The following is a 23,440-nucleotide window of genomic DNA, read 5'->3' on the forward strand; positions in this document are numbered from 1 at the left end:
AGTTCAGCAGTAAGTTTCTGGGTTACTGGGTATCAAGATCATAGAATTTGGAGACTTTGTTGATGTGAACAGCATTGCTATGGTTTGCATACAATAACGAGGAAAGGCAGTTCAGAATATCCAAATTATTATTTTCTTCAAAAGTGCTTCAATGACTCTGAATTTAGAATGTCCACAACAGGGTTCACAATATTGTCACTTTATAAAACTGTTCCACTGATTCATATGGAGCTTTGGAGCCACCCCCCAATTTTTGTGGGACCCTACTGAGCCGTGGAACTGCTGGTGGGCTGAAGTTACAGCTTTCAGATACTTGCTGGCAGTGGGTCCACAGTTGTATGAAAAACTCATCAGTTCTGAAAGACTTTAAAATAGCAATGGTACTGTGAGCTAAATCCTTAACAGTGGCATAGTTTATTTTGCTGGACTGTAATGTCTTAGATAGAATATCACATTGGGTGAGTACTCTTATAAGAAAGAGAAGAGTGAATACAAAATGGAAATCTTCCATCCTCTTGAGGAGAGCATTGGCTTCACCCCCTACAGCAGGGTTTACATCGACGGAAGCTATTTCAGTCAGAGTTTTAATTGTTGTGTCAAAGTTGTCGATTACAGAGCGCACTGCTTCAATTCTACAGTACCTTCCATCTTGTGTCACTTATTAATGATTCAATTGTCAAAGTACCCCCCACAAAAGACTGTGACTCTTACGGATTCTCTCAAACACAGCATGTCGTTTGTATGACCGCTCAATAAAATTGAAGAGACTCAGGCATTCAGTCACTTCCAGCATATCATTGCTATTTAAAATAAAAAATCTAACCTCCTTAAATACCCTTTCTCCTTCAATTAATAGTTAACTAGGTGACAGTAGTGTAGCCTAATAGCGTCTAACAGGATTTCATTTCATTCATTCATGATAGAAATTGTTCATTTAAACAAAACAATTACATTGGGGGGGGGGGCAATGTAAACATTTGGAGGTGGGCAACTGCCCCACCCGTGCCCCCCCCCCCCAATTTACGCCTATGACTATAAGTAAAGGGTCGAAATAATTACTCATTTATTTGTATAGAAGTAAAGTACATATAAACTCCAGAATACGAGTAGTCTATGAGTTGCAAACCACATCCATGAATTAGGAATATTTGTAGCTCTGACTGAAGCATATTTCTGTATTGAATAGTGGATCTCCTGGATCATGATAGAATTTACCTCTTCTCATATTGCAAGAAGGCCTGCCTACTACGTATCAAAAGATACGAGAATTAACATAAGGAAACGTGTTATTAAGATGACATTGTGGGTTAACATCTTTGAAATGACTCACTTTGAATTTTTGGATTTTTAAAAACTGACACTTTCTAGCAGAGTCTTTGCAAGATGATTTGCTCTTCCATAATATTATGTATTACATATTCTAGTATTGAGAGATCAAATCATAATATAATGTGTCAAAGTGGATTATTTGTATGTTCTATTGTATCAAGCGTACTCTCTATATATTTAGATTCACCTTTCAATAATATTAATTGTAGTTCTACTAAATGTAGGCTACTACCAAACGAGTTTTCTACTAGCTTGAAGTTATTTTGCTATTTTCAGTTTTGTAAATGATGCTTTGATCAGTTTCATATTTTATAGTTGGATATCCAGTTGTTTTGAGGCATTCACTAACCTTTCCTAAATTTAATCATCAGTTTTTTCAGTATTTAAATGAGAGTCATTGCAGGAAAAAACTTGCATGCGGCATGCAAATCAAACCAAAGGTTGTTGAACGCTAGTGGAAGCCTTATATATTATTCCTGTGCTGAGGAAAGCTGGTTCTAGAGAGTAATTTTTATTTGCGTAGAGCGTAGAGGAAATGCAGACGTTGATAAGCATCTGTGGATGCACAGCGTACAACTTCATCCACTGAGGAGGCTGTACAGGCAGGCTGTTCTACACATTCCCAGGGCTTGGAATATGTAATGTATCGCCTTTGCCCAACTCACAATGTTCAACCCTGCACGCTAACTCCAAGAACTCAGCTTGAACTTTAAACTACAGCAAACACCTATATAGGTGCAATCAATTAAACAGATTGTCGATTCTGTGGACTTGTTCACGCACTTATTCCAACTTTTCTAATCGCCGTTTTTCATCTGATTCCCAACTCACATTTATTCTCTGTTGACGGATTTATGGAGTTGTTTGCAGTTAACAACTTATTCATATGCAGTGGAGAGTCTTTTTATTCATTTTATTGCTTGTCGCAGTTGAATAAACATGATAACAATCCAGTTTTGCAGCATAAATAACTGATACTGTACTTCTACTCTCCAACCTCAACTATGCATGCTTCGATACAATTTGAAATGAGAAGTAATAGCTGACTGATTAAGGTAGGCTATAGTGAGATTTTAAAAGGAAATCTAGAGATTTATATATCTAGGTAATCTATAATATAATAAAGAAAATTATTTGCTAATATACGTAAGGGATAGGAAATTCAAGAATGTCAAAGATGACGCATCATCACGTCTGAACTACTGGACTGATTTAACTTTAAATTTTGCATATAGATTCTCGATTCACCGAGGATGGTTCATACATTATTCCTATATAAATTTATCACACTCATCAGTAATTGAGTTCTCTTGAATAATTATGAAAATTTTTCTATAAAAACCTCGAAAACGTTTTGCTACAATGTTAAAATAAATCATCAATAAGTTAAATAAAAATTGATGTTTGGCTTTGGTTTTGAATACAACCATGTTTGCAAGGTTACTGATACTGTATTGGATCTTTTATAAGAAATAAGAAAGACCGATTCAAATAACTAGTCTATGAATAGAATCATATAAAAGAATCTAAGATTTTAAAGAATTCTAGATGAGTCTTAGAAAAATAAAAATGTTTTAAAAGAAAGTTCTTGAACTTGTTATCTGTGAGTTACGGAATTTCCTTACTCCGTCTAATTAAAAAATAGCGCGCAAACTTTTTAAAGTGTTTTTATAACGACACTACTGGCTCATTCTATGGGTGCGATTTGTCAACTACAAGTGCACAGGGAAAAATTATGTAGTTGACATTACTGTATTGATATTAATGGTATTGGCAACACTGGATATTCCATATCCCTTCCACTTTTCAGTGAAATTGTGAAATCTCATGTCTGTGTTTCATGCTAAAAAATGTAAACAAAGCAGAAAGCAGTTGTTATTTTTAAATTTAATCGTTGTTTGCACAAGTTTTCAGTTTAGCTTTTGCTGATGTCCTTCTCCTGTTGAAGTACTCTGAAAATATTTTGAAGCCGCAAGCGTTCTCCCACCTCCGATAAAAAAAAATAAGATAGTTTGGAAGACAAGTGAAGTTTTTTAAAGTTATAGTCTACAGTTAGTAATAACTCTATATTTTGTTTAGCTAAGATGTGAGTATTAGCCTTTTATCTTTTATAACCTAATTTTTTTAAACATTCTCTCATAAGATAGATTACCTTAACTTCGGTTTTAAGTACTGATTCCGTATTGGAAGCTGTAAACTAAGTACTGCAAAAAATGTATGAAAAGGTAAACTTAAATCTCATCTACCAGTGTAAAATATTACACAAAACAATCATTTTTATATCAAATTTAAATTTCTTATTTGCAATACTAATAAATAAAACAACAGACCGAAAAATTTTGTTCACTGGCAACTAAATTAATAATTTTGTCAGGTTGGCATTAAGTTGAGTTGATTTTGTTAGGTTGGCACCAAGTTGAAGATTTAAATGCATTTATCGCGAAAAAATTGATTGGGCACTGCTACTTCAATCCTGGGAATATTATATTACTAGCCGTCAGGCTCGCTTCGCTCGCCATATCTGTTCAGCCAGACGTTTAGTCTGGACCCCCGACTGGATTGTCCTAATATAATATGATAAAAATGAAAAAATGCAGGCGAGCGAAGCGAGCCTGCTGATCTCATTCTTGGACGATCCAGTCGGGGGTCCAGGTGGCGGAGCCCCCTGGCTAGACGGATATGGCGAGCGAAGCGAGCCTGACGGCTAGTAAGTTTATATTATTGTCTGTTTGAATCGTATGATACAAAATGATTTATACTGAAAATTATGTTTTATCTGAATGATTTGAAAAAAATGATATAGACAATCAAAATCATTAAAGTTTAATAATTTGATTCATCTTTGAAAATTAATTGCAATACATTTATTTGAGTATTATCTGTTCAAATTATTCAAAACTGAACGTGTTATATATCTGAATATTACAAACATATTTTATATCAAAGATAATATTGTGTATTCTTAATCTATGATATATCATACAATGTCATAAATATACCGTACTCTGAATTAACTGGTAATCAAAAAAGTCAGTGAGAAGCTGCAAGCTTCCTATCCTACCGAATATTGTTGATACATTATTCCTATATAAATTTATCACACTCATCAGTAATTGAGTTCTCTTGAATAATTATGAAAATTTTTCTATAAAAACCTCGAAAACGTTTTGCTACAATGTTAAAATAAATCATCAATAAGTTAAATAAAAATTGATGTTTGGCTTTGGTTTTGAATACAACCATGTTTGCAAGGTTACTGATACTGTATAACGTATCATTCTTGGATCTTTTATAAGAAATAAGAAAGACCGATTCAAATAACTAGTCTATGAATAGAATCATATAAAAGAATCTAAGATTTTAAAGAATTCTAGATGAGTCTTAGAAAAATAAAAATGTTTTAAAAGAAAGTTCTTGGACTTGTTATCTGTGAGCTACGGAATTTCCTTACTCCGTCTAATTAAAAAATAGCGCGCAAACTTTTTAAAGTGTTTTTATAACGACACTACTGGCTCATTCTATGGGTGCGATTTGTCAACTACAAGTGCACAGGGAAAAATTATGTAGTTGACATTACTGTATTGATATTAATGGTATTGGCAACACTGGATATTCCATATCCCTTCCACTTTTCAGTTTCAGTGAAATGGTGAAATCTCATGTCTGTGTTTCATGCTAAAAAATGTAAACAAAGCAGAAAGCAGTTGTTATTTTTAAATTTAATCGTTGTTTGCACAAGTTTTCAGTTTAGCTTTTGCTGATGTCCTTCTCCTGTTGAAGTACTCTGAAAATATTTTGAAGCCGCAAGCGTTCTCCCACTTCCGATAAAAAATAATAAGATAGTAAGACAAGTGAAGTTTTTTAAAGTTATAGTCTACAGTTAGTAATAACTCTATATTTTGTTTAGCTAAGATGTAAGTATTAGCCTTTTATCTTTTATAACCTAATTTTTTTAAACATTCTCTCATAAGATAGATTACCTTAACTTCGGTTTTAAGTACTGATACCGTATTGGAAGCTGTAAACTAAGTACTGCAAAAAATGTATGAAAAGGTAAACTTAAATCTCATCTACCAGTGTAAAATATTACACAAAACAATCATTTTTATATCAAATTTAAATTTCTTATTTGCAATACTAATAAATAAAACAACAGACCGAAAAATTTTGTTCACTGGAAATAACAATGTTTTTATCGGCAAAAGACCTATCTTTACTTGAGACTAAAAAATAACTTTATTTGAGATGGATTATAGCATCAGAATCACAGAGTACAAAATAAAAATACAATACTGTAGCCTATTCTGTAATCGGAATGTAATCATGGTAGAAGTTTTGGGGGCACTTTAATAAGCCGCGGAATCCAGCATTGAGAATTGAGATCTACGTCACAGAAAAAAATTATCATACTTTGTGCCGGTTGCACAACAGCCGGTTAAATTTTAACCACGAGAATATAATTCCACGAGAACCAATCAGAGAAGCCGTCTTTTCAAAAACGCCTTCTCTGACTAAAATTAATCATGGTTAAAATATTTAACCAGCTGTTGTGCAACCAGGCAAACGTCTATTCCGTGTTATCCCCTCCGTGTCTATATAGATCGATTGGGTAGATTAATTTCAACCATAACTGTATCAAAAATTGTTGTTGATTTTGAAGGATTAGCTGAACTAACATGGCGAAAAGTTTAAATATTTTTTATTAATATTTTTAATAACTTTTTTTTGCTACAATACCGTAGGTGTAAAATAGTGAAATATTATGTTAAATTTGACGACGAGGAATCCAATAAAACCGCTTTCAAGTTTGTAACTTTAGTACCGGTAGTTTATGAGATATTACAAAAAAGTGCATATTTTTTGCTTTAAAAGGGGTTAGGCTACCTTGTTTACATAGTGATTAATAGGCATTTTAAAGTATATTAAATTTGTAGAATGATGAATTCCGAAGGAAAAAAAATTGTAATAAATTTTGACATCACCAATCTAGCATAATTATTAATCAACCTAACCAAGCATAATCCTGCCAAACCTAACCTAACCTAACCACGCCCTATACGTAACCTAATAATACCTATAACAATGCCAAACCTGGCATAACCATGCATAATATAGAATAGATTTAGTTCCCTCTGAAAATAGCAAAAAATTAAATAATAATTGAAAAATATAGAGTGTGCAAACTTTCTTTTTTTCAAATACCGTATCTCGAAAATAATTGAGTTTAAGCTATCAAGTGGCAGAACATTTTCTCTTCAGACCTTTCATTTACACTTTTATCATTCTACAAAATTTAATAGTTAAAACGGGTCACATACGGGTATTAAAATTCACTCCCCTGACTGCGCCTATTATGCATATCAACGGGTGAGGCACGAGGACTGTGGTTGCAGCTTGTTAGAAAAAGTGAATGTAATTAAATATTTAGGCGTTACGTTCGACTGTCATCTGAAGTGGAATGCTCACATTGATAGTCTGTGTAGAAGATTGAGACATGTCATATATAAGTTTCATAAATTGAGCGGTCTCGGGGATGCGAATATAGTGAAATTGGTGTACTCGGCATATGCAAAGTCAATTTTTCAGTATGGGATCAGGGTGTGGGGTGGTGCCTTGGATACGCACATGAACAAGATTCTCGTATTGCAAAGACATGAAATAAAAGCCGCTCTTGGCCGTCCCAGACGCTACCCAACAAATCTTCTGTTTGTTGAGTTCCCCGTGCTAAACGCAGCTCTATACAGGTTGATTCATTATTATGGTTAAATAATTAAATACGTGATAGTAGAGGTAAAAATAAGAAGAAAAGTTCTTATAAACATATATCCATAAACGCTTCATTAGCGAGCTATACAGAGTGAAAGATTTCGCCCGGAATTCAGTTCCTCTGATGAAATACGCCGATGCTGAATTGTTTGGGGACTAGTTCTTGAGAAACTTATGCTTTATTCATATGGAAAAATATCTGAAAAATTGAATAAAACTAGTCTGGAAGCTGTAGTATGAGTAGTTTTTGAGAAAAAAGTTGAAATATGCAAAAAATCTAAGTAGAAAAACACAGACTTCTACGTTTGATGCCCAATAACTTTCTTTAATGACTAGTAAACAAATAATTTTTCTATTTAAACCATACATGATGTCATACAACTTCCGAGCGCAACCGAACTATATTATAAATAGAACTGACTTCCGAAGACAATTCACTTACATCAGCAATAAACTTAGTAACTTGGTACCTCAACACTTCCTAGCAAAACATATTACTAAGTCATCCATAAGAAATATAGTTGAATGGATAAAATCTGTTAATGTATCTCACCTCTTTCAAAGTTGATCTCCTTGTCTTTTGTCACCTCCATATAGTTTTTTTAGTTTTAATTTAGGTGTTTTTTCCTACAGCCATCTCTTTAATAAAGCACTCCTTTTGTTTATTATTTATTTTTATTCAATTTATTTCTTTCAATATTGATATATCGATTAAATGGTTTATTAATTTTGTAAGTTAAGATTTGTAAGATTGATACTCGTTGCCGCACACAAACCTCTGGTTTTGCTGGCAACGCCTATAAGCTAATTTTGAGAAGAATTGTTATTTATTTCATGTTAATGTTTAAATTCAGTTTGTAATGGTGTTTTTGTTTTGAAAAAAAATGTATTGTATTATGGCAAATAAAGAATTTTAATTTGAAAAAAATACTTATCAATCACCATGTAAACAAGTTAACCTCTTTTAAAGCAAAAATTTGCACTTTTTTGCAATATTCCAAAAAAATACTGAAGTTACAAACTTGAAACTGTTATTGGATTCCTCATCAAATTGTACATAACATTGTGCTATTTTAAAATAGTCCAGTCAAATAATAGTCACTTCCTAAGATACAGTCCCGAAAGAATTTTTTTAATTAATGCCAAAATAAAAAAGTTATCGAATTTACAAAAAATGTTACTTTTTTATTTATGAACGATATGGGGAATAAAATGTTTTAGTTTGAAAAGATACATTTTTTTAATTTTTATGAAAAGTTCTAATAATACGTATAGTCGAAACCGTTTATGATCTGGAGAGAAAACGGAATTTGGAAAGTTAGCACTTCAACAACCCATAACTCGCTTATTAGACCACTGAAAAATTTCATTTGCCACTTTTTTCACTCGTATAATGATCTTAACAATTATATTGAAAAAGATTATCCAATTTAAATAATAAAAAAGTGTACGGAACAGCCTTAATCCTTGTGGGCCACGGTTGAACTCGTCTTAACCCCCCTTTCGATCCATGTAGTCTCAATGCTGGATTCCGTGGCCCTTATACTAAACTGCAGCCGAAGTGCTCCTCTGAAATTTTAAGAACGTTCATGAAATTGACAGAGAAAAGAACTTAATAGGGCCTAACTGTCAATGTTTTCCAAAGTGTTATCCACACTATTGCCAAGGTCTTAAATTATGTTCTCTACTCTGGTGAGTCATTGATACATTTGAATGGATGCATAAACAGCCAAAACAACAGATTTTGGAGGTTTGGAAACACTCACATTATTCATGATGTGACCGTATGAATTAGTATGAAAAAGGTGGAGATTGAGACAAGCAATTATACTTGTAAAGAGTTCTAAGACCAATTCATTCACAAGAACAAAATAGAACCTGAATGCTACCAGAAACATCATCATACACTAAAGTTCTTTGAATTTGAACTAAGAGAATGATTGCATTGTTTATAAGAGGTTTATTAACGAGATTCCTGGGAACATGATTCAAAAACTGAACACTATTGCTAATTAAATGTAAATTCAAGTACAATATTAACATAAATAAAGTTTTCTTCTCTATCATGTTATTAAAGCTCTCAAGTTTAAAAAAAATGGGATCTTCTATAGTGAGGTCCATGTTATATTGGCAGTGTTTAATTAGCAATGGTATCGCTATCCTTGTCTATCATTCAACAAAGCGGATAGCGCTATCGCTTTCTCGCTTTGCTCTGTTGCCAGATCGTCTTTTAACAATGTGAAATCAATGATTAATTAACAAAATATTTTATCTTAATCATGAAAATTCATTATTAAATTATTGAAAAATATAATTTTTTTCTTAATAAAATATAATTGATTATTTTAAACGAGAATGAACCGTTAATATTACATCAATAAACCTGTATCAGCTACCGTCTATTGAAGGCATTGACAAAACAGAGGATCGGCAAAGTTTTTCTCCTATCTTTCTCCACTGCTATTATAATGTGGACCTCACTATAGCATTATTAAATGTGTATCGTTGCATTTAATAAAGTTCAATCATTTTGCCGCCTTCTGTACCCCAACTAAATATCTTGTGGTCTGGTGTCAGAGTTTTCGGATCGCAACTGATCAATTTCAGGGCCTCTGACATGACCTAACGACTGCATTTAAGGCAGCCGGGACCGGCGGCTTAATGTGTCCATCGAAACACGGGAGTAGTGGCAATAAGTCTCATAGATTACGGTTGCATAGCGGCGCAGTTAGGATGAAAGACAGAATACGCTCACTAAGCTGCAACACATAAAATGATAGGCCTACTATATTTGCCTCTGGTTGTACCAAGTAAGATGCCAATTTTGGCTCAAGTGGCTAATTAAAAACAGTTGGTGCAAATCCCTCCATTACCATTCTGCCACTACCACTTACGTGGCAGTTTGCGAATCAAGCTTCTAATGACATATCACTCATTTCAGTCGACAAAATATTCTTGACATCAACTTAGTAGATTATCTAAAATATCCAGAGCCAGATGCGAGTGATAATACATTCAAATCTGTTCGTTTATGAACATTGAGCGCTTACATTTTTCATTATTCTACCTATCACTTTTCCTCCATAAGATACGATAACATCCAATTCGGAGAATCTATCAGCGGGTAATAGATGTGCTTAGTCCAAAAACTGTTATTTCAGTTTCAAATTATATTTTTCGAGTCCATCATAGTTTTCCTCAAACTCATTTGATTATTAAATTCATATTTCAAGCTTAGAGCGTTATTTTTTATTGAGCCGCCAACTCCAATATAAAATTATTAATTATTTTATATTGTTTTGTACGTTCTCAGACGATAATTCCAATTATGGTATTGATGACTCAAATATTAAAACTACTGTATGCAACGATATTGAATTTTAATTTGCATATTTTATGAGTAAGTAGGCCACCGAAAAGTTACTTCTCAATATAATTATTGAATCTATAAGAAAATCGTTTGAATGCAATTTTATTCAATATTTTCTACTTTCCTCTAGACATAGTTCTTTGCAACTATTCCTATGTGAAGTATTATTTATTAATAACTGATAGTGTGATGTAAGCGCCGCTTCTATGCATTAGCCTACTTTGTGTAGCGAGTGAAGCCTAGACATCTCAGAATTGCATAGCATTATTATGTTTAAAAAATGATTTCACGTTGCATGTCATTGAAGCCTTTTACTTATCAAGATGAAATAACAATGTAAACTTCGTTTCATTTCATTACCATTCTTGGATTGCTTTGACTTACACTGTAGCGCACTTTTATAATCATATATAAGGAAATTTAAACTACTTAGGTGCTGTAGGTAACTAACTAGAGTAATCTTCTTATGAATTGGTAAAGTTATATAACTTAATGTTCTATATTTCGATTTATTTTAGTAAGTTTTTTAAATTTTTCATGACTATGTGAAACTCCGAATTAATATAATAAAACAGTTTAAAAGCCAAGAGGATAACAATAAATTAAAAACCTATATAACCTGTATACAGAATGTTTACGAGCTTCTTACCAATACTCTAGGGCATTGTTTATGGGTAACAAACATATCTAAATATCATATTTGAATATTTTTGTCCGGAAGTCTTCAGTTGCTCACACAGCGGCCATTTTGATTTTTTCACTTCTAAATAATGGTTAAACAAACGAAATTGAAGATTTGCATAATCATTTATAGCATCTAGAAAAAGCTACAAAAAATAATTTTTCAAATTCATATAACAAAATGGCGGCCATTCAAAATGTTGTTTCTTAAATAACTCAAAAACCGTTGGTATTAAAAAAAATAAATAAATTACGTTTTTTAGTACATTTAATTACCTATCGATTGGTACCTGATTTTTCAAGATTGAACCAATATTTACTGAGATATGGCAGCTTTAGTGATAGGACCCCGCTGGGGTTAGTTGCAGTACATGCCAAGGCATGCGGCTAAAGTCTGTCACAACAATGCAACAGTTTGAAATAATCTAAAATAGCTTACAAATGACATGCAAATTAGACGGAGACTTTCCTTATTTTATGCTGAAATGTATGATGGGATCGGTAGTGATCAGAGAGTATAGAGCGTAAGTAATACCAGTGGCTGATTACGTATTAATTGTGCATACTTACGCACTGCACATTGTGCACATACTATGTGTATTGTAGTAATTTTAATATTTTCCGTGTATACTATTATTTTATTCCATATCAAATAAATCTTTATTCACAAAATAAAAATATATTTCTGCAAATATAATTAGAATTTACGTATTTTCAGATTTTTCGTAATGGGATCTAAAAGTTCGAAAAGTGAGAAATCGAATTCATATGAAAGGGATTGTACAAGCAGCACATATTCTCGAGCATACCCTCAAGCAGGCCTATATCCTCATTTAGTGCCTGAACAGTACCATCATCAACAGTATGCGAGTCATGGACATTATTCAGTAAGTACATTTTATTCTTAAAGTCATTTATCATGTTTATACATGAATGTATACGGAACAATGTTACTCCTTAGCCCGGGTTTAGTTATATTTCATTGATATACTTTCATACTCAATTATAATAGGAGTGATCCGTGATCTAGTGGCTATAGCTATAGCACAAGTAATTGCATAGCAGTCTAAAGTTCTTAGATACTAACAAAAGCTATTTGCCAGATTACTCCCGTTTTTATCGGATGGGCTCGTTAAGTGGTCGATCCCGGCTGAAGTATGGACAGTTGTAAGACCCGTTGACGACTCAAATTATACAGAGTGTTTCCGTACTCCCTACAAATATACTAGGGGATTGTTCCTGGGTAAGAAACATACCTAAATATAATTCTCAAACTGTCCGAATGTCCTTTGTTACTCACACAGCCGCCATATTGTTTTTCTCAATTACTATGAAATTTTATGTATTTGTAAATATTTGTTTTGTAGATTTGTCTAGTTGTAATAAATGTTTGTGCAAAGTTTCACTTCCGTATTTTCAGCCATTATTTAGAAGAAAAATAGTACAAGTAAAAAACCTGAAAAAAATTGCGGTTGTGTGAGTAACAAAGGACTTTCATTCTGTTTGAAATAGTAGTTTATACAACAGTTTTATAATAAGGATCTTGAATACACGAGTAAGATTCAAACATCTTACGAGTGCTTTAAATACCATATAAAACGTTTTACACTATTTTATCTACAGCCATTCAAGCAAAGTATCATATTGCTGAATCCTTTTGAGGTGAGGAATAAATAAAGCCTATATGGTGAAAAAATTGAAATAACAATAGGTGAAAAGCTACTCAGAGAGAGTGAACAGTAAACTTGGAATACTGAAAACAAGACAAACTGAAAACTTGATTAACTGTGAACTTGATGAACAGAAAATATGAAGAACTTGAAGCTTAACGACATGAGAACTTGACAAACTGAAAACTTGAAGAATTTAAAACTTGACAAGATGAGAACTCTGTTTACAAACTAAACACTTGATGGAAAAAACCTTACGAAATGAAAACTTGACAGAACGAGACGTGACGCAATAAAAACTTGATAAACTGGGATCTTGACGAATTGAAACTTGTCAAAAACTTTATTTAGTGAAAACTTGACAAACCGAAACCGGCTGCTAGCATCAGAAACCGTGTTTTAATGTTATTGCCACCAGCATCAGAAACCGTATTATAATGTTCAACTCGTTGCATGAAGTTCACATTATAATATACATAGTATAGTTGAAAATGCATTGCGAAAAGTCCCCTGTTGTGGCATTGATTGTGATGCTGTAATGACGTGTACATTATAATATATGGTCGTAGAGGTATGTTTCTTACCCAGGAAAAATGCCCTAGAATATTGGTAGGGAGATCGGAAATACTCTGTATATTCAGGCCAGGTGGGACCTTCCAACCAATAAAGAGTCATACAAATTTAATTTTATTTTTTATACTTAATATTACAATTCAAACAAGAATGTTGACACTAAAGCGTATAATAGAGAGTCAATAGTATAATATAATAGTATAATAGCTCAATAGTTTGATTCATCGTTCAAGTAATTAAAATCCTTTAATGGTCTATTCTATGATAACTGAGCTCATACGAAGTTATTTTCCAACTATTATTAAGCAATTATCAAGTTTATTATTGCAAGTTTCAAGTATATGCAGTAAGTTCAAATCATTGTAGCCACTTAAGTACCATACAGATAATGTCCAATCATGAAATTACTGAGTACTTGGAAAACTATTTTCATCTTTTTCAAATAAATCTTTCTGTGAAACGTTGTTCAATTGTTCATATTTTTATATCGGCAGCACGTGTAATGATAATAATAATAATAATAATAATAATAATAATAATAATAATAATAATATGAATCTGAATGCACGGTAAGTAGATAATTTTTTTTCGTGGGTCTTCTCTTATTCAATGCTTCTTTCAATTTTCAATTCTATAAGCAGTAGATCAATTACCAGATTCCACATTCTAAACTTCCATAGTTTTCATGCTAAACATTATTTACAATAATAATATGACAAATTTTACAGAAAAAGATAAGCTATAATGGACGTTGTTCATTACTTTTTGCTAATATGCTTCATTCATCTATCTAATAAAGTAGCATCTATAAAAAATCGATTCGAAAAATCAAGTATACCAAATCAATCATAGAGTACAACTGATCAAAATACAGTATCTAAATTCAGCACTCCACTCACTATTTTCAAGACACTTTCATGCTTAATCAGAGTACAGTACCATAGAATATCATAATTATTAGAAATGATTTTTTGACGTAGATTATCGATTTTAAATACGTATTTAATTTGCAATGCATAATATTATGTTTTCTGCGGTTTATTGAGTAATGTAGATTGATACTGTTTATTTCAATGTTTGTTTATTCTCATAGAAGTTTTCAACTTTTTCTTATTATACCATAAAATTACGATTAGTGATGTCTAATAAATATTAGTTTGTTATCAATAAATCTCAAAATTTCCTGGATTGAAATGACTAATTGTTTTACTCAAATCTTAAGCCATTCAAATACATTGATGTCATAATAATGCTTTCCTGTTTATAAGAAATGGTCTAAATGTCTTAAGGCCGTTTTTCTTAAGAACGTTTTTCTGTGTAGTAGAGATAATTATATTCATGTTATATATTTTCAATACAAATATATGAAGTTACCCACTTTTATAATGGCTGAGTGCTTGGATTTTTATCACTTTATCATATTTTTAATGCATAACACAGTTATTTTTTTTTTACAGAATCCACCATACGTGACTGCAATTCCCAACCCTTTCCACATGGGGCGAGTTCAGGATGTGGCTCATGTCCAAGCCGAATATGGTGCCCAACATTACACGTATCCACAACCGACCAATGGTGTTTCTGTACTATCACCGTCTGCGCCGCCATTATCGTTGATAAAACCACCAAAAAGTAGATTGATAGAAGCAGAAACGACAGCATCAGTCGTTTATAATACTAATAATAATCCACCAGATGAAGCTAAGGTGGCTGAAAAATTGAAAAGCCTCAACAGATTCCTGAAAGGAATTTTGGCAACAGTGCCTGAACACTATGCATTCAAGGGATACTATTGTGAGGCTTGTGATTGTGGTATGATCAGAGTACCAGTTATTGTAAAGAAGAAACACAACAAAAATGAATCACATTGCAAGTTGAAAACTGATGCCATGGTCGAGAGGTTCTGTCCAACTTGTAGAGTCGACTTACTCTGCTCCAGTGTCCTATGGAAGCTGCATGAGGAGTCTGAACTTCACAAATTCTGGCGAGAAAAGTCGGATAAGAATTGCGGCGTTGTGCAAGCTCGAGAAGAGGATCACGATTGCAAAGGAAAAAAGGCATATCTGGTTGTTTCAGGTAAGATTAGCTTTTTCTATTCTATATACTCGATACTGATGAATGGAATAAATTGGGACTTGTGCTTCCAGCCTACCAAATATTTGTGCCACATTGTGTAAAATTTGAGACTTGGGGCCGTAGTCCAGTCACTATATACATTGGTGCATGCAATTTATATTGTAGTTCTGATTTTTTAATATATTATTTGGGTACATAAGAGAAGTCCAGAGCCAATTTCTTCATGCAAAATTTCCTTGTGCTAGATACAGAGTGGCCCAAAAACCTCGTATTTTCGGCTCATTTTCCAGTTTTCAGCTATTTCTGCCAAATCTCGTAATCTCGTAAAATGAGATCATCCGGTACTCTCTATCTCCAATGAGTACTGAGTTATGATTTTTCAAAAATGAAAATTGAAAGTGAAATTTGAAGAGAAAATCAATTTTCGATTAATTTTAGATTTTGATCAACAATATCTTTCGATTGTTACCATTTAGATGTATAATTCAAAATCCCACTGGGCGTATTTTTGTGCTCTACAATCTGAGATCAGGTAGAGCGCTCTATCTCATATAGATTTCCAGGTACACTCCTGACAACAATGCTTAGTGTATTGGAATATGGGCTTTAGTACACTCAACAATAAATTTTCCACTTTTCGACCGAATTTGACTTATGATGCATGATTTTGGACCGCCTTGACGAGTCGAGAAGAATGAAATGTAGTACGATGAAATCTGAGCATTGTGTCAGAAGTTGTAAGTGTTTGAAATTTTGATCCTTGAGGTGTCCTTATGCGCGCCTCTCCACTAGGAAATACTGAAATGAAGTGCATCTAACGGGTGATTCTCATAGAACATAATCTTATGAACTTATGTCATTGTGCGAAGTATCAATGTGAAGACTATGTAGTTGGTGTTGACGGTTGAAGCTGAAAATTAGGTGTTTTTCACAATACAAGGAGCATTGTTGTCAGCTGTACCTGGAAATCTATATGAGATAGAGCGCTCTACCTGATCTCAGATTGTAGAGCACAAAAATACGCCCAGAGGGATTTTGAATTATACATCTAAATGGTAACAATCGAAAGATATTGTTGATCAAAATCTAAAATTCATCGAACATTGATTTTCTCCTCAAATCTCACTCATTTTTGAAAAATCATAACTTAGTACTCATTGGAGATAGAGAGATCCGAATGATCTCATTTTACTCAGAATTTCATATTTTAGAAAAAAGGCGAGAGCAAAGTTTTCTGTCCGATTACGAGATTTGGCAGAAATAGCTGAAAACTGGAAAATGAGCCGAAATTACGAGGTTTTTGGGTCACCCTGTATCTAGCACGAGGAAATTTTGCATGAAGAAATTGGTTCTGGACTTCTCTTATGTACCCAAATAATATATTAAAAAATCAGAACTACAATATAAATTGCAAGCACACCCCCTTTTTTATGTCTATATTGACTGGACTACCGGCGGTTTCCGAGCTCGGGATTCAGCCAAGTTCTAGACTTTGAACAGCTGCGAGTCAGAAAATTGGCTTTCCGAAACGGGGCGTAGTTTTTATGATAATCTGTATTTTCTCATCTCTATAAAATTGGAAACGTTTTTCTTTGACAAAATGAAACATCCCTAAATAAATCAAACTAGCTTAGACCTTACACTATTTTCTCTTTATTTTATTTTGTGTTCAATTTTCTAGTTTTTCGAAATTTAATTTGAACGTGGACTACGACTACGCCCTGTTTCAGAAAGCCAATTTTCTGGCTCCAGCTGACTAAATATACATTCCATGTGACAAGTCGCATCGAATGAGTATATGCATATTTTTGTTCATTCAGTTTAAGTAAATTTATACATTTTTGTTAATAAGTTTAATAGCATTTATAATAGGATTTAATTTTTTTGTCAATTTATTTTTATGTCATTCATCTTTATTTCAAGTAATACATTATACATAAAATAAAACATCAGCTGTTACTGATGATATAGGCTCTCCATAGATTTAGATTCATTTCCTGACGTGTCCTTTTGTGGTCCACCCTTTGTAGCCACATTATAGACTAACCAAGTGCAAATAGAATACTGGTATACTGTATTCATTTGCGATCAATACAATAAAGTATATTAGGCTTCATAAAATAAAAAACAATTTACTCTGTCCATCTCTCCAACAAGACAATTGGACATATCAAAGTTAAAAATTCCTCACATCTATAAAATATAAAATGCTCTTGCCTTGAGTCACTTGTGAAACTACTGTTCTGTATTTTAATTCTTCAATCAACGTCAAGATTACAATTCACTAAAATAAAGCAATCTTTGAAGGAATAAGACCGGTGCTGCTATCTGGTGGTGATCGGCGGAACTACCACAGCACTGTAGATGAAATGGCGCCGATTTTTGAAGAGTTGCAGTTTGGAGGAAATTAGAGCAAAGCGAAGATACTCTTTGATGAAATTTATAAACAAAATATTTCAAGTAGTTTTACCCCACATTTCTGAGTCGAATGTATTGTCTGATTCATTATGATTTAGTGGATATTGTATATTTATTATTACTATGATAGAGAAGTTTGTCAGCTCTTCGTTTGTCAGAAAGTCAAAGGGTGTAGCAGGCGCATGGATCTCAACTTATCTTATTGATATAGCTTAGCGCGACAACTCAACCATATCGTTTCAATACAGTAGTAGGCTATTATTATTTATAAATTCAAATTCTTTATTTTCTGCATAAATACAATAACAAGAAATGTCTGTATATCGCAGTCGTCAAAGTACAAATATATACACATAGGTAACATGTTTTTTGTATTTAGTTAACATAATAAAAGGTCAGAAAAAGTCAGCCAGACAAAAACTCATTCAACGAGTAAAAATCTCGTTCTACAACAAACTTTTTAAGGTTTTTTTGAACAAAGCATCATTATTAATCGACTTCAAGCTATCTGGTAATTTATTATAAATTTTAATACCAGTGACATTTATATCCCCTTCAGACAAGGCAAGACGATGTTGGGGAAGTAGCAAATTGGTACCATGTCTTGTAGAATAATTGTGACTAGTTCCTACAGTTGTAAAACGATCACCATTCCTTCTTATATATATAACAGACCGATAAACGAGAAGACCGTAAAATGTCATAATGCCAAGTCTGCTAAAAGTCCCTCTACATGTATGATATACTGGAAGGCCTTCTATAATTCGGATAGCACGCTTTTGTATCTTGAACACCTCATTGGAATGGGATGAGAACCCCCAAGCTTCCATTGCATAAATCATCACCGATGTAAAACACCGAAGTAAATATTTTTTATTTAACAGTGACTTTAATATTCTCAGTGAGAAGCACACTTTACTAAGTTTACTGCACACTTCAGTGATGTGAGGAATCTAAGAGAAATGCTTATCAATAATAACTCCCAGAAATTTAGACGTAGCCAATTCACTAATGTGCCTACCATTTACAGATATGGTTATTGGAAAGGGTGACTTATTTTTTGTCAGAAACTGGAGAAATTTAGTTTTGACCACATTTAATGATAGACTATTTCCAGATAGCCAATCATTCATAGATAATACTGCTCTATTCACTCTCAACTGAATACTCTCTCCCTGACCACCAAAAAGCAGAGTTGTGTCGTCTGCATAGAACAGAGCCTTGCAAAGCGGTAATTCAAATTCCAGGTCATTGATATAAATGAGAAAAAGTAGAGGGCCCAATATTGACCCTTGGGGTACCCCTGAGCTGACCTTGGAGGTTTTTGATTTGATTCCCTGCACCTCAACAAACTGAGACCGGTCCTCAAGATATGATTTGAACCATGAAAGTGATAAACCACACATTTCAAGCTTGAGTAAGAGTGTTCTATGATTAACTCTATCAAAGGCTTTTGATAAATCACAAAATAATCCTATGGCTGGTTCTCGACGCTCAATTTGATCAATGATAGAGCTTAAAAAAGATAGAATGGCATCTGTGGAGCTTCGTTTTGGCCTGAATCCAAATTGCTGACCTGACAAAAAGTTGTGACAATTCAGATGAAATAGCAACCTGGAATGAACAATCCTCTCAAGAATCTTTGATAGGGTAGGTATAAGTGCTACAGGACGATAATTTTCTTCACTACATCTGTCACCCCCTTTGAAAACCGGAATAATCCTTGAATGCTTGAAAACTGCAGGGAAATGACCTTGACTGAAAGACTCATTAATTAAAAAGGTTAATGGTCCAACAATATTTGAATAGGATCGATGTAGCAGCCAGGCTGATATTCCATCAATTCCGTGTGACTTTTTCGGTTTAAGTGATAAAATAGCCTTGACAACATCGTCATAATTTACAAAAGGAAGGTAAAACTGTGTTTGAATTCGGGGGCCCTTGGGTACTCTAAATCCTACATTGTTACTGTTCATGAATTGTGCTGATTTTATAAAATACTCATTTAATATGTTGGCAATGGAATTTTTTGACTTGATGACTGTATCATTTTTTAAAAAAGAGGATACACCTTTATTGGCTACTGCTTCGGAAGTCTCTCTTCTAACCACATTCCAAACAGCTCGCTGCATATTATCTGAACTGTCAATTTCTCTCTTTACATCAATTCTCCTTTCTTGTTTCAAAATTTGTCTGAAATGAACTTGTCGCTGTTTTAAAAGCTGCTTCAAATCAGGGTTATTTGTAATGCTCACTAAAATTGAGAGATCAACATTATCATCAGGAAGCTTCTTCAATGATTTATTTAACTTCTTGTTTTTTACTTTGTTTTCTCTTACTTTTGTGCGCTTCAATGGAAAAGCTATTGTGAAAGCACAGAGCAACTTTTCCATAAAAACCTCCCATTGTCTATCCAAATCATGCAAATTATAAATAGTTGACCAGTCTTCTAGCAGCAAAAGATTATTAAAGTGTGAAATATTTTCATTTGAAAAACGTCTTTTATAGATATATTTGGGCTTTCCAATGTCTGTATTTAAAATGGAAGTCAACTGAGCATCGTGATCAGATAAATCGCTCTTTACTGGATTACAAATAATTGAGTCATGGGAGATGTTAGAAACAACATTATCCAACAATGATTTAGAATTGGGAGTGATACGGGTTGGTTAGTATCAGAAGTTAGTAGCAGCATAGAAGTTCATCCGTGATAAAACCATTTCTGACACAACGTAACATTTCGACAGGTAAAGCAGTACTAATAAATTAACTAACACTTGCATTTGGCCAATAACAGGGTGCAATTCGGCGGCTAGAGGGTAATTTCAAATTTTTGCTGCTACATAATTTTGTACGATTTTCAAAACTGTTGTGTTCATTTGTATTTTATTAGCAATTGAAATGTGTTGTACTCGTTTTGCTGTGAAAAAAACTTCAAGATGTTGTACTCACGTATTGGAATTTTATTCTAATGGGGAAAAAACCTAGAAAATTGAAGGCGTAATGAGTTTTGTAATCTTAATTTTCAGGTTTTCCAAAATCAACTCGTTGGCAAAAAATGAAATTATTTTTTGAAGAATTCAGTGATTGTGTGAGAGTGGAAATGGTAAAGGAGCGCCACAACACAGAATATGCAAGAATATTATTCCGCCAAAGGTAATTTCCAATTCAGTCTTATCAACAACAATATTGTTCTACCCAGTCTAAATATGTTATTAACAATAACAACTATTGTTTTGTATATTAACAATTATTTTTCTTTTGTAAGAAATTAGAATGAATCCAGCATGCAGTTGTCATAACTTACTTTACAACTCAATTTTGAGCAATGATATTCATGGTGACTTCAAGCACATTAAAGATAATATACATTTGACTCCAGTTTTAATTCCAGGATCTACAGATCCCGTTTTAATAATTTAATCACTTTTCTCTCACTGAATATGAAATACAACATGAATAATATCGTCCCAAGAAAAATCACTTATAGTTGTAAGAAAAATTATTAGTCTGTAACAATTTATTATAATGCATGAGAAGTTTAATATCACATGGACTTTTTGTTGTATATCGTACAGGTAATACTTTTTGGTTAGTTAAATTATAATGTTCACATTGAGACGAAGCTAGAATGTGTGAACATTATATATGATCATGATATGATATTAACTCATTTACAAGACTCACGTCACGTCGCATCGCGTCTCAATTTGTGACAAGCTTGGTGTTCAATATGACTATAATTTTTTACAAACCACACATCAAGCCGAGTTCTTTCCAAACAGTCGTCAGTAATATTGTAACTACTTCAAACCAGCTTCTCAATTCAGCATGTTCAGTTGTTAGAGGAGACACGTTCACACTATCTGTGATGAGGCCAAATCCCAATGTAAAACTTTATTCGGAACGTGGAGGCCATGCATAGAAAGCGCTGACATTAAGGCCCTAACGGACATTCCAGCGCTCAACTACGGAGTTGAGAGATATATAATCTATTTCCAGGTTAGTTTGAGGGAGAAAACCATCAAAAATATTTCCCAAATTAATTATTTTTGTAGGGAATGGAAGAGTTCTCCAAGAAGACCGTTACAACCGGCACATTCTAGTGTAGTGTGGCGTAAATATTGCACGAAAATGTGCACTGGTGCCAACAAACAAAACTGTTCACGTTGCTTATTCACTTGACATATTACTTTCAACTGTACGTTTAATGTAACAAAAGTACAAAAGTTAAAGTCAGTTGAAACCGCAATATCCATTTATATTAATGATTCATTTGGATCTTTGGCAACGTTACTCATGCTCAAATTTCTTGAAACTTGTAGGTAGGAAGTACAAATAATAATGTAGTGATAACTGTTATTTATTCTGAAGTAATATTATTCAAATGTTATTGTGAAATCCATTGTTAACTTGGAAGACCGTTTATAGGTAGCTGTTTTTTGCTCTCTTCTTTTGTTTTAATAAAAATATTTTTTATTTCTAGACAGACAGCACTAAATATCCATGAAAGCGGGTTTCCTCTCATTTTTGAGAATAAGCGACTGATAACCAAAGTCAAGTGGATGGATTAATAACAAATGATAGCCAAAGTCAAGTGGATGGAGTTCTATTTGTAAGCTTCTGTGTTTTACTGTGTATTTTTATTATTTTCCATATCGATTCAGTTCAACGTATGTTGGAAAATTATTATGATATAATAACTACGGTAGTACTGTATTCAATGTGCAGGCCTTTTTTCCAGAATTTTGATTGTGTTTTGAGTTTTATGTTAGAAATTATTTTTTGAATCTTTCTATTACAATGTAGCATCGATTTTGTATCAGAATCATAATACGTTTTCTTCGTACTTTACACAATAATTATTGTGAATTGTACTAGAAAAATGTTTTAATCTTGCGAAAGTTTGTGCGATTCTTGTAACTTACTCTTCTTTACTTTTATCAAACTACATGCTAGTGTTGTTTCATCAAAACAACTGTGCCAAATCGTATGATTTCAAGACAATAATGCAATTATTACTATTATTGTTAATTATGAATATATTTCATGTCAATATTGCCATTATTGTTAACTTTTAGTTTATTTTATTGAAGTGAGGAAACAGAATCGAAATAGTCTTATAAATTAACTTTTATATCACTATTTTATATTCACGCAACTATTTAAAGAAATATTAAAGCCTCTTGTTTAGAGATTTAGGAAAGACCACTTCAATACTATTAGTCTCTTTCTATTGATATATACTGTATGTATATTTTTAGAAAATGTTGCATTTCTTCTCTTATCACCTATTTCGTAGAATAATTATTGTTGTGCCTAGAAAATCATCATATTTTTTATAATGTTGTCAACTAGGTAGTTTGCCTTTTTACAAAAAAATATTGTAATTTATAGGCCTAATAAAGATTCATATTTCTATTGGCTACACATCATGGTCCATCATTCTACTCATAATTTTATAGGAGCAGAACTGAATAATATATTTTCATAAGTCATAAGAATAGGACTAGTACGACTATGGTAAATACAAGGACTAGTAAGTTGATGTGAAATC

The 23,440-nt window shown here is 32.9% G+C and overlaps 1 protein-coding gene across 2 annotated transcripts; it reads left to right on the forward strand.

Moving 5' to 3' along the window:
- Positions 1 to 3,130: 3,130 nt before the first annotated feature.
- LOC111046740 lies at positions 3,131 to 23,313 on the forward strand. Of its 2 annotated transcripts, none has more exons than XM_039421059.1 (5): positions 3,131 to 3,415; positions 11,865 to 12,033; positions 14,847 to 15,465; positions 20,913 to 21,039; positions 22,370 to 22,911. In XM_039421059.1, the coding sequence occupies exons 2-5, from the start codon at positions 11,875 to 11,877 to the stop codon at positions 22,455 to 22,457; spliced, it is 993 nt and encodes a 330-aa protein (XP_039276993.1). In that variant the 5' UTR covers positions 3,131 to 3,415; positions 11,865 to 11,874; the 3' UTR covers positions 22,458 to 22,911. The 2 variants fall into 2 exon arrangements, with proteins under 2 accessions (XP_039276993.1, XP_022188048.2); XM_022332356.2 differs by lacking the exon at positions 3,131 to 3,415 and adding an exon at positions 4,966 to 5,243 and having other exon boundaries at positions 22,370 to 23,313.
- The last annotated feature ends 127 nt before the right edge of the window (positions 23,314 to 23,440 follow it).

The sequence above is a fragment of the Nilaparvata lugens genome, chromosome 2, assembly GCF_014356525.2.
Source record: "Nilaparvata lugens isolate BPH chromosome 2, ASM1435652v1, whole genome shotgun sequence".
NCBI lineage: Eukaryota > Metazoa > Arthropoda > Insecta > Hemiptera > Delphacidae > Nilaparvata > Nilaparvata lugens.